General features: G+C 41.5%; 1 protein-coding gene across 6 annotated transcripts in view; it reads left to right on the top strand.

Annotated features, from left to right (window-relative positions):
• grm5b (glutamate receptor, metabotropic 5b) overlaps positions 1-21911 on the top strand; it is a 382791-nt gene that overhangs the window by 245625 nt on the left and 115255 nt on the right. For all 6 annotated transcript variants that reach the window (XM_078402687.1, XM_078402690.1, XM_078402684.1 and 3 more), the window contains exons 4-6: positions 7575-7810; positions 18897-19143; positions 21537-21705. In XM_078402687.1, coding sequence (XP_078258813.1) covers positions 7575-7810; positions 18897-19143; positions 21537-21705 — 652 coding nt within the window. The remainder of the gene's footprint in view (positions 1-7574; positions 7811-18896; positions 19144-21536; positions 21706-21911) is intronic.

The raw sequence follows: 21911 nt of genomic DNA, 5'->3' as shown, positions 1-21911 counted from the left end.
GGTCCTCATTACCTCCCTCCATATTGGTTGTGACTTTAACTGTGACTCTAAGTGACCAAAAAGACACAATGCACCTGATCAGCAGATCCGGCAGCATTTCCGTAGAACATGGATATGTGATATTTTGGGTCAGAAATCTTCAAATTCAAGACACAATGTATTTTCATAGTCTTTGCAATCTTGCTGCGCTCAACTTTAGACCTTAGACTTTAGAGATACAACGTGGAAACAGGCCCTTCGGTCCACCAAGTCCACGCCGACCAGAGATCACCCAGCACACTGACCTACACACACTAAGGACAGTTTCCGAAGCCAATTAACCTTCAAACCTGTACGTCTTTGGAGTGTGGGAGAAATCCGGAGCACCGGGAGAAAACGCACGCGGTCACAGGGAGAACGTACAAACTCTGTACAGACAGCACTCATGGTCATGTTCATTCAAGAAACTTCCCATGAGTCGAAACAACGTGTGTATGCCTCAATATGAACAGCTGCATATAATAATATGAATGATGATATTGCTTCATAACATTGCGCCTAGCACACCTTTTGATGTGAATGTCATTATGCAAATCACCATAAGATGTACCAGAAAACAAACTGACATCCATTCTAAACCCACTGACTCCCACAGCTATCTAGACCACACTTCTTCCCACCCTGCTTCCTGTAATCTGTGCCCAAGATGAGGTGCTGCATACCAAGACATCAGACATGTACTCATTCTTTAGTGAACGGGGGTTCCCCTCTCCCATCAGAGATGAGGCCCTCACTAGGGTCTCCTCGATATCCCGCAGCTCCGCTCTTGCTCCCCCTCCCCTCAGTTGCAACATGGACAGAATCCCCCTAGTCCTCACCTTCCACCCCATCAGCAGTCGCATACAGCACATAATTGACATTTCCGCCACCTCCAATGGGATCCCACCACTAGCCACATCTTCCCATCTCCACCCATTTCCGCTTTCCGCAGAGACCGTTCTCCGCAACTCACTGGTCAACTCATCCCTTCGCGCCCAAACCACCTCTTCCCCAGGTACTTTCCCCTGCAACCGCAGGAGATGCACCACCTGTCCCTTTACCTCCACCCTCGACTCCGTCCAAGGATCCCGGCAATCTTTTCAGGTGAGGCAGAGGTTCACTTGCATCTCCTCCAACCTCATCTATCGTATCCGCTGTTCCAGGTGTGGACTTCTATATATCGGTGAGACCAAGCGCAGGCTTGGCGATCGTATCGCTGAACACTTCCACTCAGTCTGCTGAAACCTACCTGATCTCCCAGTTGCTAAACATATTAAGTCCCCCTGCCATTAACAAACTGACCTTTCTGTCCTGGACCTCCTCCAGTCAGAGTGAGGCCCAGCACAGATTGGAGGAACAGTACCTTATATTTTGCTTGGGCAGCTTACACCCCAGCGGTATGAACATTGACTTATCATATCACATATATACAGCCGGAAACAGGCCTTTTCGGCCCTCCAAGTCCGTGCCGCCCAGTGATCCCCGTACATTAACACTATCCTACACCCACTAGGGACAATTTTTTACATTTACCCAGCCAATTAACCTACATACCTGTACGTCTTTGGAGTGTGGGAGGAAACCGAAGATCTCGGAGTAAACCCACGCAGGTCACGGGGAGAACGTACAAACTCCTTACAGTGCAGCACCCGTAGTCAGGATCGAACCTGAGTCTCCGGCGCTGCATTCGCTGTAAAGCAGCAACTCTACCGCTGCGCTACCGTGCCGCCTTCTCTAACTTCAAGTAACCCTTGCTTTCCCTCTCTCTCCATCACTCCCCCTTCCCAGTTCTCCGACCAGTCTTACTGTCTCCGACTACATTTTATCTCTGTTTGCTTTGTTATTACCTTCTCCCAGCTAACAATGATCTATTCCACATTTTCCTTGATCTCCATTCGCTTTGTCCTGTTTCTACACCTTACAGTCCTTATCCATGTATCTCCCTCTCCCCTGACACCAGTCTGAAAAAGGGTCTCGACCCGAAACGTCACCCATTCCGTCTCTCCAAAGATGTTGTCTTTCCCGCTGAGTTACTCCACCATTTTGTGTCTATAAACCTACAGTGCATCTCCACTGGCCAAAATCTAGCTCAAAAATGAGCCCCAAAACAGGCCCCAAATCTTAGGGTAACTCTTTTATAACATAAGGCTAGTTGGAAATAACGATAATATTTTACTCACTTGCTTTCTAAATGATGATGGTCGTTACTCTGGCATCTCTTGAATGATTTAACATGTCATAAGAAGAGTGTTGTATCACTTTTCTGGATTTTTATCAACATTGTTGCAGATGAATCTTAGTATGATTTATTTGAAAGTCTACATTTATGACAATTTGTAATACAATTCCCATTGTGAAGTGAAGCTGAAGTGAATACATCATTGTATGGTTTTCATTACATTATGTAATTAAGTTATTTAATAATATTTTTTAAATATATGAAGATTTATTTAAACTACTTTTAAATATCTCTGCTTAACAGAGACATAATAAAAACATTTGCCTTTGACACAACTAAAAGATCAGTCAACCCGTCCCGAAGTCATGGATCTTAGTTGGACATCACCTCATCTCTGGGATCCATGCCCCATTTTGTAGGGAACATTCCGGGTACGGAGGGTCAGCTTTTGCTCCCCTCTGTCTCTGGAGATGTGCATCTCCAGTGGTAAGATTGAGCATCAAACCAGGCCCAGAGGGTAACAGAAATCATGAGGGACAATACCAATAATTAAGTGTAGGATTCAAGGTCACAAAGGGTGACTAGCAGGTAATATGGTTGGGAGAGGAATAAAATATTTATAAACGCAATCATGATATGTGGAGAAAACAGTATCAATTGGCGATAGGAAAAATGATCTTGCAGAAACTGAGGAAGTGATGGGCACACTAACTGAATATTTTGCATGAAGAATCTCAACTATACAATGAATGGAATATGAAGAGCATTTTGGTATGGTGGCTATGAATAGGAAACTATTACCGAAGGAACTGGTGGATAGCAAGAAGAGAAAATATGCTGCCTTAAAAATTTACATCCCGATATTCTGAAAGTTAGACAGAAGAAATTTGGGCATTGTTCAATTCAAAAGTTAGGCAAATACACTGGGCAGGCAACATCTGTTGAAAAAGAAACTGTTATTAGTTCAGTTCTGAGACCGTTCAACTGATGTGATAGATATTCTGTTTATGCCACAGAACGCAGGCTCAGAGACATTGTGTTAATGCTCTAACTGCAACTTCCATTTGACTGGTTCCCACCTTCCCTGCTGTGAATCTAAGTTGTAAAGTTAGCACCCTGACATCTGATTACTTAACTAACAGCGAAGGCCTGCAGGAACTCAGGCTGCAAAATGATTTATTGCCTCATGGAGAGATAAAAACAAAAATGGAAATTAGATTAAGCTATTTTATGCCTGATGCCGAGATACCCATCCCAAGTAGTATTACCCACTTTTTACAAACAGAATATGAAATGCTGGAGCTTGAATGAATAATTGATTCAGTGTTAAAATGCAGATCAAATTGAAAAACCAGGCAATAAATGTTTAATAATAAATGTCTGATGAATAATAAGAGAGAATAAGCTATTAGATAATGTCACTGCTTGTTATATAACTGCAAGGTCTTGGTTTCAGACCAAGGTCATATTTGCTGACTAACTGATAATAACCACTGTCATTTTGCTTTATCGTCCTGATTATGAGAGATTTATAGCACTAAGTAATTTTATCAGTCAATGACAATTTTTCTATTCCCCTTTATTCCCAAGACACACACTCAGGCACACGAGCACACACACACATACACACACACACATGTGGGGGCCTGTTTCCATGCAGCATGTCCAAATTAAACTAAACTAAACTAAAAAGACCATAAATAAATAGTCAATGGTAATGCAAGAGGTGGTCCTTTGATTATGTGAAGTGTGAAGCTTAAATTGAGTCAATGTTGGGGAAGCTGTATTCAAAACTGCAATTTCTTGTGGTCTTGAGCAAAGCAGTTGCCATACCAAACTGTGATGCTTCCCGGTAGAATAAGCTTCATCAGTAGAAATTGGTAAGACTCATTGGATATATGCCAAATTGATTTAGACTTCCAAGGAAGTTGGTGTGCTTTCTTGGCCATATCCTGATGTGTGTATCAGGACAAATTAGTGGTGATACTTACACCTAGGGACTTTAGCATGCATATTTATAATGTCAGAACCGTTGAGTTACTCCAGCTTTTTGTGTCTATCTTCAGTTTAAACCAGCATCTGCAGTTCCTCCCCATACATCATTTCTAGGCCAATAGTTTAAAATATCTTTGCTATATCCAGGAAGCAAACTGGTTAACTTTGTTTGTTACAACTGAATATGGAGTTTATTTTAAATCACAATGCCAATCCACTAATTAGAATTTAAATGACTTGAAAATTAATTTTATGGATTTTATGAGACCATTTCCTATTCATTTTGTGGTGCATTAATTCAGCATCATTGTACTTTAAAACAATTTACAATTCAATAGTTCTTAATGTGTGCCTATTATTTGTATTTTTTTTTTAAAAAAGCTTATTGCTTAGAACCTGTTAAGTCCACAAATGGATGCAATTAATACAAAACTGATGAATTCACCAGAGGGCAGCATGGTTTTTGGACAAGGTTGACATCTGGTGTGACGCTTTTTAAAATGGTTCAAAGGAACATGGAAATAAGAGTGATGTCACGTCACAAATGAAAGTGTTTATTTGTCAGATGAACTGGATGTGAACCGGAACAATGAAAGTCTTACTTGCCACAGCTCCAAAGAAACATTAGAGGTAATATCGGAGCATATCAGTACACAATAAATTATGAGTTATTCTAATTAAACTAGAGCATGATGGTGCTAAACTTGAAGTAGTTAGTTCAGGAAAATTGCACTGAGGAAAACAGTCCAGCAGCACTGGATCTCTGTCTCCTGTTCTGCCATATTCACACAACCCGAGGCATGACCTGCTGTTGCAATAATCCTGCTCAGCCTGAATGGGCACCACACATTACAAGATCACTTATCCCCTGGCCCATAGATGTGGTCTACTGTCCATTTTGTGATGAGTTTCATTGTAAGGAAGAAGACTATATATGGATTTTTTAAATTTCAGTTATCAAGAATTTTTATTTCAAAATATCTTGTCAGAGATCTAGAAGTGAGGATGTGAAATGCTGTTTCTTCTGCACTATGAGTAGGAAGATTGAACGTAGCTCGTGCTGATGCGTCCATTTTGGACATGCATATAGTATCACTGCTCCTGCAATGCTCCTTTACAGCTTTATCGGCAAAATTAGTTCTGAAGTAACCTGTTGTTGGGCATTCTCAGAACAACCTTCCCCGTTGCCATCTCTGTGGTCTCTTAATGTAAAGGGACTTCAATAAGTCGGTTCCAGCACAGTACTGGAAACCCTACTGAGATAGACTCATTTTAATGTTATTCACATTCCTCAACACCACTTTTACTCATACCACTACCCTCCAACAAGCTCAAGCCCCTTTCTGAGCCCTAATCCTTCAAGGCAAGCCCAATTCCCAAGCTCTGATGCTCTGGTACGCTGACTCCAGGCTTCAATCCTTTGACCCCCGGGCCCCAGTCTTCTGATAAAGGTCTCAACCAGGTTCCAAGCTGACCACAAGCCTAGTTCCATGTCCCAGTCCTCTATAGTGATCTCCACAGTCTCCAATTCCAGACCCCTCTTCACTCAAAGGTCCAGATTCATGGCCTTGATCACCCTCCCAGACACTGATTCACAGTGTTGATCATTCACCGTACCCATTTCCCAATCCGACAATTGGGCCCCTGGTAGCCACATATCTTCCAGACCTAAGATAGACACAAAGTGCTGGAGTAACTCAGCGGGTCAGGTAGCATCTCTGGAGAAAAGGAATAAGTGCCATTTTGGGTTGGGAAACTTCTTCAGTCTGAAGAAGTTTTCCGACTAGTCTGAAGACAGTCTGAAGACTGTTTCAGGTCGGAACCTTTCTTCAGCCTGAAGAAGTTTTCCGACCTGAAACATCATCTATTCCTTTTCTCCAGAGATGCTGCCTGACCCGATGAGTTACTCCAGCACTTTGTGTCCATCTTCGGTATAAACCAGCATCTGCAGTTCCTGCCTACACATCTTCCAGACTTATCTACTATTTCCCTCTGTGCGCTCAGCAGCAATAATGTCAACTAGCTCAAAGTCACAATGCACAAAGGAAATGTTGTGGTGAAGAGCCAGCAGCTTCCAACATGTTGAATCTCAAGTGACAGGAGACCCAGCAGAGCATTCATTGCTGCCCAGCAAAACAAAGGGTTGATATACTCTATGGTGCTGAAGAACCTCTGGGCTATTTCTCAACTTAATTTCTACATACACTATATCTACATATATCATAATCTTTATTCATTCACATGTTAAATGCCAGACTTTTATTTGAAGGAACTATAGGATCTGAGAAGGATTTTTTCTCACCCAGAGGGTGGTTGGAATCATGATCTCACTGCCTGAGTGGGTAATGGTGTTATTCTCATAGCATTTATGAAGTATCTTAATGAACACTTGAATCACAGACATGTGATAAAGTACTGATAAAGGGGACAAGTACATTCAGTTTGGACAACGTAGGCCAAAGGTCCTGTTTCTTTACTGTATGACACCAAAAGATAAGTATATTTGTAGATGACAAGTGTATGACATCAGACAAGTATATTCCAATTGAAATAAGAATTCTGTGACAAGACATTGAGAATCCAGTGGGTAAATTTCAGAAGGTTCCTTCATCACAATTGATGAAAAATGACTGGCTGTCATGGGGAGAAGGCAAGAGAATGGGGTTAGGATGGAGAGATAGATCAGCCATGATTGAATGGTGGAGTGGACTTGATGGGCCGAATGGCCTAATTCTACTCCTATCACATGACATGACCAGTACATATTCAGCATCTCCTGTTTTGAATCAAGATCCTGCACTCACACTTCTTTTTCCCATTAAAATTCAAATAATGTTTCATGGTTTTTTATCCAAGGAAAGTAATTGAATTGTAAACTGAATCCACATCAGCTGAGGTTTGACTTGACAGAGGTTTTTAAAGTTAAGAACAGGTTTATAGGGTAAACATAGTGAAGATATCTCCAGTTGTCAGAAGGGCAAAACTATAATAACTATGAGAATGACAGAATAACTCTTCGAGAAGATCCAGAAATAATCTCTTTACCCATTGAATGTACAAAATATGAAACTTGCTTTTATAAGTAGTAATTGTTGAGGAGTATTTGTCATGATTGGCAGAGATACATTTAAGATAGATAAATATGAATGCTGACCAGATGGGAGGAGGTTGATGTGAAATGTAAGCACAATCGTGGACCAGCTATTGCTGAAGGACTGCTTCCGTACTGCACATCCTAGATTGTTCTATATGTAATTACAAAAGTCGTAGGCTTACTGCCACCTGCATATTGGTAAATAAAGGCCATATATTTATTGTTGCATCTTTCTGAATGGACATCGGGATGCCCTTTTAACACTGACTTTTTTCTTGTGTATCACAGTGATGGCTGGGCGGATAGGTATGATGTGGTAGATGGCTACCAGCGAGAAGCTGCCGGAGGTATAACAATCAAACTCCAATCACCTGATGTGGCCTGGTTCGATGATTACTACCTTGAGCTGCGGCCAGAGAGCCACTTTAACAATCCCTGGTTCATTGAGTTTTGGCAACACAGATTTCAATGCAGGCTGAAAAACCAACAGCAAGAAAATTCTGAATACAACAAGACCTGTAATGGTAAGGAACAGCCTGGCTGTTGCAAGATTCTCTTCACCCGTTTCTATTGCAATAGTGTCCCGGTTGGTTGGAATTTATGACAGAATATTTTTGTAAATAAAAATGAATTAAAATAGACCTTATGTGCCCTGTATTGTCACCTGCCCAAAATATTTCGTTACGTATTGTTTAATGAAAATTAATTAAATATCTCTCTTGTATATCCTGTGGAAATATCTTTATCTCCTATCAGGTGAGATTTTATAATAATAATAATAATAATGCATTTTATTTATATAGTGCTTTTCATATACTCAAAGACGCTTTACAGAGATTTTGAGAACATAGGGAAATGAATAAATAGATAAATAAGTAAATAAATAAATGAACAGAGAAAGGAGACAGAAGGTGAGGTGACCTTCAGTGGTTGAAGGCAGTACTGAACAGGTGAGACTTCAGTGATGTTTTGAATGTGGTGAGTGTGGAGGAGTCTCTAACGGTTTGGGGTAGTGAGTTCCATAGGGTGGGAGCAGCGATGGAGAAAGCCCTGTCCCCCCAGGATCTGAGTTTGGTCCGGATGTGGGGGGATAGGAGATTGGCAGCGGCAGAGCGGAGGGTGCAGGTGGGAGTGTGCCTGTGGAGGAGGTCGGTCAGGTAGGATGGGGCCAGGTTATGGAGGGCTTTGTATGTTATGAGGAGGATTTTGTACTGGATTCTCTGGGGGATGGGGAGCCAGTGGAGTTTATAAAGGACGGGGGTGATATGGTCACGGATCGAGGTGTGTGTGAGTAGACGGGCAGCGGAGTTTTGAATGTATTGAAGTTTATTGATGATTTTTGAGGGTGCGCCATAGAGGAGGCTGTTGCAGTAGTCCAGACGGGAGGTGATGAAGGCGTGGATGAGGGTTTCTGCAGCCGTGGAGGAGAGGGATGGACGGAGACGGGCAATGTTTTTGAGGTGGAAGAAGGCTGTCTTTGTGATGTGTTTGATGTGTTTGTCGAAGGAGAGGGTTTGATCAAGGATGATTCCAAGATTCCGGATGTGAGGTGAGGTGGAAACTGGGAGACCATCAATGTTGAGGATGAAGTTTTGGGTGGATTTGGTGAGCGTTTTTGGACCAATGATGATGATTTCAGATTTGTTGCAATTGAGTTTGAGGAAGTTTGATTGAAGCCAAGATTTTATTTCAGTGATGCAGTTTGTCAGTGTAGAGTGTGTGGTGGGGATATACATTTATATCAAATAACAAAAGAAAGTGCTGTGAATACTCAGCAGGTCAGACTGAATCTATGGGAAGATGAAGGCTGTTCAGAACTGGGAAGGAGGCAAAGGAAACGTGTTAAGATATGAGGCGAAGGGGAAGGAGTGGGGTCTCTGATAGGATAAAAGGGTGACAGTGGGGATAAACTATATACAAGGTTAGCTGGCCAATGAATGAATGGAAGGAGTTAGAATGAGAACATATATAAAAGGGCACAGACACAAGAAGGCAGGAGTAGTTCACTCCCATAAGGAAAAAAGAAAAAAAAAGAAAACAAAAATCAAACAAGCTGACCCAATATCACACGACCGAAAAATCAAGTACCTGTACCTGAAATGTAAAATTCAATATTGAGACAAAAAAGCTGCAAAGTCTTAAGCAGACGATGAGGCTATACACTTCATGCTTGTTTTGAGTCACTTTGTAACAGGGCAGAAGGCCAGAGGCAACAGATTGGAGTGGGAGAGAGATGGAGAGTTAAAGTGGCAGAAATAAGAAGCGCGGGGTCATCTCAGTGGACTGAATTCAGATGCCCAACAAAACAATTGCTCAATACTGCATCCAGTGTTCACAAGACATTAGAGAAAGCAAATATATTTCCAATATATTCTGTTATTATTCTGGATTTCCAGCATTTGCAATACATTTTTAAATTTTATTTTACTGGTTGATATTTTATGATTTAAGATCAGTTTAAAGAGGGTGTGTAGGAGCCATTATGTGTTTATTAGCTATCTTAGCATATTATTATATTCTTTGTATCCTGCTGTATTATTTTTGGACACCAGGGGATTGTCGTGAGGTAATACTAGTCTTACGTATATGGACTGGGAGGAGCCATGGGAGGGGTCAGACTTATGAGTATAATTTGCCCAGCATTGATGTAATGCTTCAGTGACACCAGGAACCTGCTGACATGAGGTACAGCAGGCCACACAAGTAACAACAAGGAGTCTGCTGAACAAAGAGATTTGGTGGACCATACAAGTAACTTGGAGCTTGCTAAGATAATAGGGTTTTAGCAAGCCAGTAACAGGATATGAAGGACTGACGGTGAGACACTAAGTTCTTACCAAACAAACAAGTCAAACAAACAAGTTAACGATGGGGGATATACTAATTTGTTTAGTATTTTTGCTTCAATAAACGACTAACTAACTGCAACGTCGTGAAGATCTCTCTGTTGTTATTTGTGTAAAGAACCACCGCTCCCCTCCTTCATCAACGGTAAGATTAAGGACTTTATTGGGAAGGACTAAGTTGCCGCTACAGGGTGAATTGCTCAGATGTTTTGATGTATTTTTTACTCTAGCCAAATGAATCCCCAAAACTAAAAACATGAAATGCTGTAAACACTCAGCAGGCCAGGCAGCGTCCGTGAGAAGAGAAACAGAATTAATGTTTCAGGTCAAGAGCCTTTCGGCAGAATGACCTGAAATGTTAACTCTGTTTTACACAAATGTTGCCTGACTAACTAAGTGTTTCCAAAATGTTCTTTTTTATTTTGGTTGTCCAGCATTGCAATTTTTGTGATATCATTGGCTCCCCAATAAAGATGGATGTAAACATATCCAGTTACAGATGGTACTGAACCTCAGCTGCGTGTTGTTGGCAGGCTGTGAGAAGCAACTGTGCATGAGGTGTGGGTTGCTGTATCGCGGACCTGCTTACTAGCCAGCCTCATGTTGGGTTAAAAATTATTGAGTGAGATAGGGGCATACTCGGAAGGTGGTGGTTGGGTGGAGTGCATGAAGAACCAAGTTGAACAGGAGGAAATATATATCTCTTCAGCACATGGTATGGGGGCTCTTCATTCTAAGCCCCCCATTGTCTTGTGTCCAGTTAATCTCTCACTCAGAACAATGGAGATCACTAGCTTTGTTTATAATACCATTCCACCAAACTACCCTTTAAAGGACTTATCGGGCTTTAAATGTCTTCCAGCATGGACTTTGCTAAAATCATTCCCTTTGCTTCTATTTACAATCTGTTTTATGTTGTAATCCTAACCTTTCCTCATTGTGACTAACTTTATGACCTGTGATGATGGAAGCAAGACACTTGATGCCATTGTGATAATGGAGGCTTCCCTGTCAACTGGTCACTGCCCACATCTCCAGAAACATGAGATCATCTGAGGTCCCATGTGTACCTTGGCTTACCAATCCCCATCCATGTCTGAAGAAGGGTCGTGAACTGAAACGTCACCTATCCATGTTCTCCAGGGATGCTGCCTGACTTGCTGGGTTACTCCAGCACTTTGTGTCCTTTTCCCATTCTATGCCAAGTTGTCAAATCCTTTACGTACCCAAGAAAAATGCGACATGAAGTTACTCCCATTAAGATTAACAGTGGTCTATGAAGGGCTCTCATTTCAAGAGTTCTAATGATTAAAAAATGATCTCCTTAATATTTATTGCCAAAGGATTTCTTTCTTTGTGATTGAGAGAAATATATTCATGTAGAATGTTAATTAATGCATTGGTCTTTAGACAAATCTCAAATCTGAATTCCTTTCAATTGCTCTGAGCACTAAACGATCTGTCAGCAGGGAGCAATTCCTTGGAATTAGAAAATAGAATTCAAACAGTCATAATTCTTGGATCGCCATGGAACCAGGGGTTCCACTGATTGGGAAAAGATATGTCTTGACATTGATGGATTAGAAACAGCTTCAATTAGAATGAAGCCTTCATGAGAAATGAAAAGCCAATCCACCCAAACACATACATATATCAATGGCAATATAATATAATACAATATAATATTATAGTAGAATATAATAACTAGTGTAAACAAAGGCTTCATCTGGTCCAAAAACACTATACAGCTATGAAACAAAGAAGAGCTGCTGATGGAACTCAAGAGGTCAGGAAGTCACTAGTCACTGCCTGCCATTCTGAAAAGGACCCGTTAATTCCTACTCTATGCTTCCTGTCTGCCAACCAGCTCTATCCATGTCAATACCCTACCCCATTACTATGTGCTCTAATTTTGCACACTAATCCCTTGCGTGGGACCTTGTCAAAGGCTTTTTGAAAGTCCAGATACACCACATCCACTGGCTCTACCTTATCCATTCTACTTGTTACATCCTCAAAAAATTCCGGACAATTAGTCAGGAATGATTTCCCCTTCATAAATCCATGCTCATTTTGACCGATCCTGTCACTGCTTTCCAAATGCACTGCTATTACATCTTTAATGTATTTGGAGGAAACCCTCGTGGTCACAGAGAGAACATACAAAACGACATAAGGACAGCACCCGAGGTCAGGATTGAACCCGTGTCAATGGTGTTATGAGGCAGCAACTCTACCACTGCATCACTGTGCCGTCCAAGTTCTGGTTACCCCTTTACAGGAATGATGAGGAAGCTTTGGAGAGGGTGCAGAAGAGATTTATCTGGATTAGAGGGTATTATCTACAAGGAGAGGTTGGACAAACATGGATTGTTTTCTCTGGAGCGTCGGGGGCTGAGGGGAGACCTGATAGAAGTATATCAGACACAGACAGACACAGTCGGCACCTTTATCACATGGGGAAAATTCAAAGAATAGAGGGAATAGCTTTAAAGTGAGAGGGGCAAAATTTAAAGGAGATGTCCAGGGCAAGTTATTTGCACAGAAAGTGACAGGTGCCTGGAACGTGCTGAAGGTAGACAAGGTTGCGGCATTTAAAAGACTTTCGTTTGGGCACATGCATGATATGCAGGGCTAGGGATCACGTGCAGGCAGAGGAGATTTGTTTTACTTGGCATCATGTTTGGCACTTACATTGTGGGCCAAAGGCCTTGTTCCCTTGTTTGGCACTTACATTGTGGGCCAAAGGCCTTGTTCCCTTGTTTGGCACTTACATTGTGGGCCAAAGGCCTTGTTCCCTTGTTTGGCACTTACATTGTGGGCCAAAGGCCTTGTTCCCTTGTTTGGCACTTACATTGTGGGCCAAAGGCCTTGTTCCCTTGTTTGGCACTTACATTGTGGGCCAAAGGCCTTGTTCCCTTGTTTGGCACTTACATTGTGGGCCAAAGGCCTTGTTCCCTTGTTTGGCACATACATTGTGTGCCAAAGGCTATACTATTCTATGTTCTAAGGAGAATCAATCTTCGTCAGACAATGGTTTGAAAATGTAAATTCTTAATCGACATATTTTGGGTTGTTGAGTGTGTGCAATGCTGAAAGCAGCTATTCTGGCGGCTTTGTTATTAAAACAAAGGACAGTTTTCCATTTGTTCAGTGAGTACCACTGAGACCACAGGGGATGTTGAGGCCAGGTTCCTGTGTTCCTAATGCAATCTAATTTTAATGAGCGGGACAAATAGGTGCTTTTCCCCTCAGTTACATTTTTAAAGGGCTTTTGAAGATAAAATGGCTTGGGTCACTTTGGGGCTGGTAATTTCCCTGGCATCTGAGGTACAGAATGGCTGTTTATTTTTAGTTTGGTTTAGAGATACTAAACTATAGTGTGTAATGTATAATTCCTAAAATATTGACTGAGTATTGCCCAAATTTTCATCAAATCACACTATGCATGAGCGCTTTAACCATTTTTTCTTACTTATTTCTAATACATGCACTATTATTTTTGAATTCGTAATTTCAATGTAACTCAGCAAACCTACAATTTTAATTTTAGTGGTCAATCGTTAATAATGCTTTATTGCTAACAGTGTAATTCCCTGTTTGCAAACGATTCAGTAAAAATATTTCTATACATGAGCACAATCAAACTTCGGTACAAGTGTGAGCATAGTCGGTTACACTGAGACAGTACACACGTTTTGCCACGTTTCTGGTGCCATTTTGAACCCTTCAAGTTTCAAAATTCTTATAGATGTAGTGTTGTAACTTAACCTGAGGAGCCCATTGTCCTGGATTAGAGTTGTCGGGTTCGGCCTGGTGTGCCAATGCTGTCAGTTTCACGTTCACAAGTTTTAGGAGTAGAATTAGTCCATTCGGCCCATCTAGTCTATAGAAACATAGAAACATAGAAAATAGGTGCAGGAGTAGGCCATTCGGCCCTTCGAGCCTGCACCGCCATTCAATATGATCATGGCTGATCATCCAGCTCAGTAGCCTGTACCTGCCTTCTCTCCATACCCCCTGATCCCTTTAGCAAAAAGGGCCACATCTAACTCCCTCTTAAATATAGCCAATGAACTGGCCTCAACTACCTTCTGTGGCAGAGAATTCCACAGACTCACCACTCTCTGTGTGAAGAAATGTTTTCTCATCTCGGTCCTAAAAGACTTCCCCCTTATCCTTAAGCTGTGACCCCTGGTTCTGGACTCCCCCAACATCGGGAACAATCTTCCCGCATCTAGCCTCTCCAACCCCTTAAGAATTTTATATGCCATTCAATCATGGCTGATCTCTGCCTTCTAATCCAATTTTCCTGCCTTCTCCCCATAAGCCTTGACACCCGTTCTAATTAAGAATTTGTCTACCTCTGCCTTAAAAATATCCACTGACTTTGCCTCCACAGCCCTCTTTGACAATGAGTTACACAGATTAACTACCCTCTGACTAAAGAAGTTCCTCCTTTCTAAAAGAGCGCCCTTTAATCATGAGGCTATGACCTCTGGTCCTAGACTCTCCAACCAGTGGAAACATCCTTTCCACATCCGTTCTATCTATGCCTTTCATTATTCTGTAAGTATCAATGAGGTCCCCCCTCAACCTTCTAAACTCCAGTGAGTAGAGGCCCAGTGCTGTCAAAGGCTCATCATGTGCTAACCCGATCATTCCTGGAATCATTCTTGTAAACCTCCCCTGGACCCTCTCCAGAGACAGCACACCCTTTCTCAGATATGGGGCTCAAATTTGCTCACAGTGTCCTCCACCGCCGCTCTGCTGCTCCTTGCGGCTGTAGGTCGTGTCCCATTGTGCGCTTGCCTGACCTCAGTGGGGTCTTCTGGCACAATGGGGCTTTTAACACACTGGTCTTCACCAGTCAGGGAATTGAGTGTCGGTGTTGGGATGTTGAATTCCAGTTGTACAAGTCAGCTATGAGGTCGCTCTTGGAGTATCGTGTTCAGTTTAATCACCTTGACATCGGAAGGATGTCATTAAGCTGGAAAGAGTGCAAAAAAACCATTTACGAACTCGTTGCCAGGACTTGAGCACCTGCGCTAAAGGTAAAGATGGGCAGACGAGAACTTTATTCTTTGGAGTGTATGCTGAGGGGTAATATTATAGAGCTGTTTAAAATCATAAGGGGCATAGATAGGGTGAAAGCACAGGGTCTTTTTTCTAGCGTGGGGAATCAGGAACCATAGGGCATAGGTTTATATTTGCTTTATGGTGCCAGAGAGAGCCTTACAGTACCAGAGACCCGGGTTCAGTCCCGACTATGGGTGCTGTCTGTACGGACTTTGTACATTTTCCCTGTGATCTTTTGGTTTTCTCTGGGTGATTTGGTTTCCTCCCGTACTCCATAGACTTACATGTTTGAAGGTTAATTGGCTTCTGCAAATTGTAAATTGTCCCTAGTGTGTAGGATAGTGCTAGTGTACGGGGTGATTGCTGGTCTGCGTGGACTCGGTTGGCTGAAGGGCCTGGTTCCACACTGTATGTCTAGAGTTTAAGGTGAGAGGGGAAAAATTTAATAGGAACCTGAGGGACAACTTTTTCACACAGAATTTGGTAGGCATATGGAATGAATTGCCAGAGGAAGCTATTGAGGAAAATGCATTAACTACATTTAAAATACATTTGGACAAGTACATGGATAGGAAAGGTTTAGAGGGTTAAAATGGGGGCAAATTAAATTAGCTAAGAGGGGCCATCTTGTTTGGCATCAATGAGTTAGGCTGAAGGACCTGTTTCCATGCTGTATGAATCTATGACTTTCTGCATGGAGCAACCAAACCTTTTGAAAGGGATGGCAAAGCACAGAACACTTACCATTGCATCAGTAGAAAGAAAACTTCCAAATAATTGTATTACTCATACTTTATAAATCTTTCTGGATCACTTCACGGTGTATGAGTAGAAACATTGTCAATGCTAAGCACAAATGATCGAATGATCATTGACATTGACATTGATGCAATTTTCTTTTAAAGTATTTCCACAGCAATGAAAATATGTTATTATTATGCATTGGAATATAGAGAGTGCAAGTACCAGCAAGGTGAATGCAAAATGTGGATGAGCAAACACAGCAGTATTCTGATTGCTATCCAGTTCATTTCAAGTTAAAATCTGCTGCCGAGGGGAAATAGTGAACAAGTGGAACAAGTGGACCCGTTGGGCCCAAACCTCTCCTGCATTGGTGCAGCACCCTCTCCTCCCCCGGCCCCTCCCCCTCCTTCCCTCCCCCCTCCTCCCTTCCCCTTCCCTCCCTCCACCCCTCCCCCACCCCTCCCCTTCCCTTCCTCCCCCCTTCCCCTCACCCACTCCATCCCCCTCAACCCCCCTTATCACCCCTCCCTCCCCCTCCTTCCCCATCCCTCCCCCCCTCCCCTCCCCTCCCCTCCCCTCCCCTCCCTCCCCTCCCCTCCCCTCCCCTCCCCTCCCCTCCCCTCCCCTCCCCTCCCCTCCCCTCCCCTCCCCTCCCCTCCCCTCCCCTCCCCTCCCCTCCCCTCCCCTCCCCTCCCCTCCCCTCCCCTCCCCTCCCCTCCCCTCCCCTCCCCTCCCCTCCCCTCCCCTCCCCTCCCCTCCCCCTCACCCCCTCCCCCCTCCTCCCTGCCCTCCCTCCCCCCTCCTCCCCTCCTCCCCTCCTCCCCACCCCCCTCCCCTCCTCTCCTCCCCTCCCCCCACACCATCCCCCTCAACCCCCCTTTTCCTCCCTCCTCCCCCCCTCCTCCCTCCACCCCCCTCCCTCCCTCCCTCCCTCCCCACTCCCTAGGAGATAGATTTAAACTTTAAAATGTGAATAACTTTAAAAATACAACACCGATTTCAATGAAACTTCTTCCATTAGCACCAAAGGGACGATGGTGAGTAAGGTGGGCCTAAAATTGTCGTGCTATCGTGTACCGTTTTGACTGTAGTTCAGGAACACACAAAACAAACAAACAAACAAACAAGAGTTTTAGTAGTATATAGATAGCAAATTGCACAAGGTCTGTAGTTGTTTCCAGACCTTCTTTACATCTGATAGACTTAAGTACTAAGAACGTGGAGACAGTGGTGTCCATTGACATGCGACACATGTTGAGCATCTTTTCAGTGAGTTTGGGCCACACATGTAGAGGCTGGCTTGCATAAGAAGGGTCTGAAGAAGGGTCTCGACTCAAAACTTCACACATTCCTTCTCTCCAGAGATGCTGCCTGTTCTGCTGAGTTACTCCAGCATTTTGTGTCTATCTTCGATTTAAACCAGCATCTGCTGTTCTTTCCTACACATTTAATCCTTGTGACTGTTCTACTGTTATTTACAGGGGACTTCCATCAGCTTGGAACTAATTCCAACCTCCTTAACGACTCACACATAGCCGTTCTTACTCCCCATCCCCGTCACTTCAACCTCAATTATTGTTCTGAATCGATGAGATTGAATTCAATTACATAAATAAATATGGAATGAAAATTCTGTAATCAGCAGTGATGATAATTAAACAACTAGATGACATAAAGATAATATTTGGCTCCCTAATGCGCTCCAGGGAAGGAAATCTGAACTTTTCTGGTCTGGCTTGTGGTTGATACTCATCTGCTCTCTGCAAAGGCCTGGCAAGTCATTCCGTTCAAGGGTAATGAGGGATGAGTAATAAATGTTCGACTTGCCAATGACACCCACATCTCGCAATTGACTTAACATAAATAAGAGACAGCTTTTCTCCATTTGAACTATTGACAGTGCACTAAAAATAATCTACTATCAGATCAAATATTTCTTTTGTCACAAGCTGAGTGTAGGGAAAACTGCTAATACATCAATAATGCTCTCAGTTTAACACAGCAGTCCTTGCTGCTCCAAACAGCTTTCAAAGGCAAATCTAAGTGGAGGATACTTGCACATGGAGGTCATTTTCCAAAGCTGATTGAAAAAGTTAAGGTTCACTCTGTCTGAGACTACCTCTCTGCAAAATTCCAATTTCACTTTATATATTTACCACTGATATTCACTAATCAAGTAAGTTTTGAATTGACATAAAATAGATATTTTAAAAATCTGCCCTATTGAGCCAATACCTGTAGATCCAAGTTACACTGAATCCCCACAATATATATATATATTTATTTATTTTCTGATGTTAGAATCTAACAATGTTTCATTAAAGACGTGAAAGTGCTTTAAAAGTATATATGTATATACATACATACTTTTAAAGCACTTTCACGTCTTGAATGAAGCATTCATTGTCAGATTCTAACATCAGTAAAGTAGACATAAAATACCATTTTTAATTCATCTATATTTACAGAGTTTTCTCAGAGTACTTCAAAAGATGCAAGCAAAAAAATGGATAAGAAATGGAAAGGAAAATGAAGCCTTTTTAAACCGAGGACAAGCCTTTGGCGTGGTTCTGGGCATTTAATACAACAGTGGCATTATAAACTGAAATACTGATTTATTATGATGCAAAGCATTTGCGAAGTCTTAATTAAGACAATATTGAAGGAAAGGAGATCATAATCAGTACCCTAAAGAAATATGTCAGTGGAGTGGATATTGTGATTATGTATCACTTGGGAATACAATAACAGTCGGAACACATGACTCTAACCTAATGATAATATGAGAATAGATAACATCCAAAGGAATTATACTTAAGCTCCTGTTGCTTTTACGCTCAAAATGCCATTTAATAACTTTACGGTGATCTGTGGTTTCATGATTAATTAGTTGTAAGTCCAATATGTAAAATTAATCTTTTTGTATTCTCTTTGACACCAGGAACAGAATCATTACATGAGCAATATGTTCAAGACACCAAAATGGGATTTGTGATAAATGCAATTTATTCCATGGCCCATGCGCTACACAACATGCAGCAAAGCCTGTGTCCAGGAGTCAATGGGCTGTGTGAGGCAATGAAGCCAGTTGATGGGAGAATACTACTGGAATTCCTCATGAAAATCAACTTTACTGGAGCATCTGGAGATATCATCTCTTTTGATGAGAATGGAGATTCACCAGGACGGTATGTTATTATCTAACTATAAAAACTTTCCATTCACATGGACTATTTGTGATTATTGGACATTGTTGGTGCGCAAGGATCTTACTACCATTTATCAAATTGAAGAAAGATTGAAATTTGTCAGCCTGGGTAAGAGAAAAATATAGCCAAACTGCATAACATTGACATAAACCACTGCATTCGTCATCATGTACCTCCTTAATTTCATAGACTTTTGTAATTGTTAGTTTATTCTCTCATTATCTTCAGTTTTTCTGTTTGGTACAGGTGCTCTTGGTTTTGTTTAAGCCATCATTATTGAACCCCTGCATATTTTCATTATTTCTAAAGTCTCCTAACTCTCAAAGGCTGAAGTGTACATTGAAATGTTGTGTGAAAATATAGTTTGAAATACTGATTACTAAAGCATGTGGATTTATTTGGTATTTAAATGCTAAGTAAATATTTTGGTTATCCAGACTATCACTATCATATCATCATATCATATCATATATATACAGCCGGAAACAGGCCTTTTCGGCCCACCAAGTCCGTGCCGCTCAGCGATCCCCGTACATTAACACTATCCTACACCCACTAGGGACAATTTTTACATTTACCCAGCCAATTAACCTACATACCTGTACGTCTTTGGAACTCACTGTGTAAAATATATCTTCCTCATTTTACCTTATTTCTCTTGCCCAAAGCCTTGAACCTGTGACTCAGTGGTCGTTGTGCTACTATCTCATTGGAATAGATTGGGGTTTTTTACCTACCTCATCTAAACCTGCCATAGTCTTGTATATTTTTATTGTATCTCCCCTCATTTTACTTTGCTCCATGAGGAACAACTTTGTCTTCTCAAACCTAAACATGTAGCCAAAACCATTCACCACTGGAACCATTGTGAGAAATTTCTTCTGCACCTCATGGACTTTTAAATTCTACCTTTTATGTGATGATCAAACCTGATACGGTGCTTTAAAGAAGCAAGGAATGGCAGATGCTGGAATCATGAGCAAAGCTCAAAGTGTTAGAGTAATTTGGCGGGTGAGGCAGCATTTGTGGAGTGAATGAATAGGTAATATTTTGTCGGACTCTTCTTCCGTCACACATTTCAGGTTGGGACGCTTCTTCAATACTGCAGATGTGGCATATCCAGAGCTTTATAAAAGATCAATACAACCTCTATGTTTAGGTACCCAATACCGCCTCTGTTTATGAAGCCCAAGATCCCATATTCTCGACTAAATACTCTCTCAATATGTCCAATCACTTTCAAAGATCCATGCACATGAATGTCCCCAAGACCCTCTTTTCTTGCTTACTCATGAGAATAGTGCATTAAAATCTATATGGTCTAATCATATACTTTCACTCAAAGTGCATCACCTCACACTTCTCTGCATTGAATTCCACCTGCCCCTGCTCTGTCCATTCTGTTGATCTATCTTTTCACAGCAGCAGATTAGTATCCTCGTGTTTTGATATTTTGAGCAAACACTAACATTTCACTTTGAACTTCAATAGGTAATCTTCAAGTTTGTAAATTAAATTAAATATGTAGTAAATAGCAGTAATGCGACTCTCCCATCCACCTGAAAGTGATGACTCACCTTTTCTATGCTTAAGATAATTATTTATACAAGCTGACTCTAACCCTCTTATTCCATGGGTCTCAGTTTAGTTAACTGGACTTTGTATTTGGTGCACTATCAAAAGTCTCCTTAGCATCCATGCAGACAACATCTACTGCATTCCTTCATCAAGCTTCTCTGTTTACCTCTCATTGAAAATTTCAAGGAGTCATACATGGTATGCCTTTCACAAATCAGTGCTGATTGTTCTTAACATAATTTAATTGACATCATTAAATTTATTTGACACTGGTGTCAATGCCAGCAGATATTGTCCAACCAAATTGGCCCCAGATACAAGCCACTTGTGTCAACCACCTTGGTGGACCTGGAGTCACACAAACACCAGACTGTTCAGGACAGCATATTTCCAATTTTGAAGCATATTAGAGAACCAATTGGGATTTTTCAACACTTCCGTAATTTCACGGTTATTGTCACCAAGAGTATGTTTATTTAATTTCTTGAATTTAAATTTCCCCATTGGTGCAGTGCTGCTAGACCAGCAATATAACCATTATGCCGCCATGGCTCTGAATTAATAAATTAATAAAAAGAATTAATAAAATTATAAAAGGAATGAATAAAAAGTGAATATTATTTATCTGCAATTTTGCCTGCCTTGTCCTCAACATCAATGTATTTTTTGAAGTTCATCCTGCAGTACTTTCAGCTCAAGTACCATCCTAAAGTTACATTCATTCCAGTACCTTCATTTTCTTTCATATTTTTAGGATCCTGTGTGATTGTCTAACATTATTTTCTTGCATTTAGGTATGAAATCATGAATTTTAAAAAGCTGAGGAAAGACCATTTTGACTATATGAACATCGGAAGCTGGGACAACGGGGAACTAAAAATGGATGACGTTAAAATTTGGATCAATAAAGAACTTCTTGTCCGATCAGTCTGCAGTGACCCTTGTGCAAAAGCTGAAATAAAGGTGAGTGGGCTTATTCCTCATGTGTATAGCGCATAATATTTAATTTTGCATTGCAGAGGATCAATTTTCATCCCATTTTCTAGACTTCAGGGTATTAACTATGAGGAGCCAAACTTGGATTGTTAGATTTATTTATTGTGTTTTTACGTTAATATGCCTAATAAGCTGCAGTAAGAATTTAATTGCCCTCTTGCCAGTGCATATGA

The sequence above is a fragment of the Rhinoraja longicauda genome, chromosome 7 (assembly GCF_053455715.1).
Source record: "Rhinoraja longicauda isolate Sanriku21f chromosome 7, sRhiLon1.1, whole genome shotgun sequence".
Lineage (NCBI taxonomy): Eukaryota > Metazoa > Chordata > Chondrichthyes > Rajiformes > Arhynchobatidae > Rhinoraja > Rhinoraja longicauda.
This window is presented reverse-complemented; position numbering and strand designations above follow the sequence as displayed.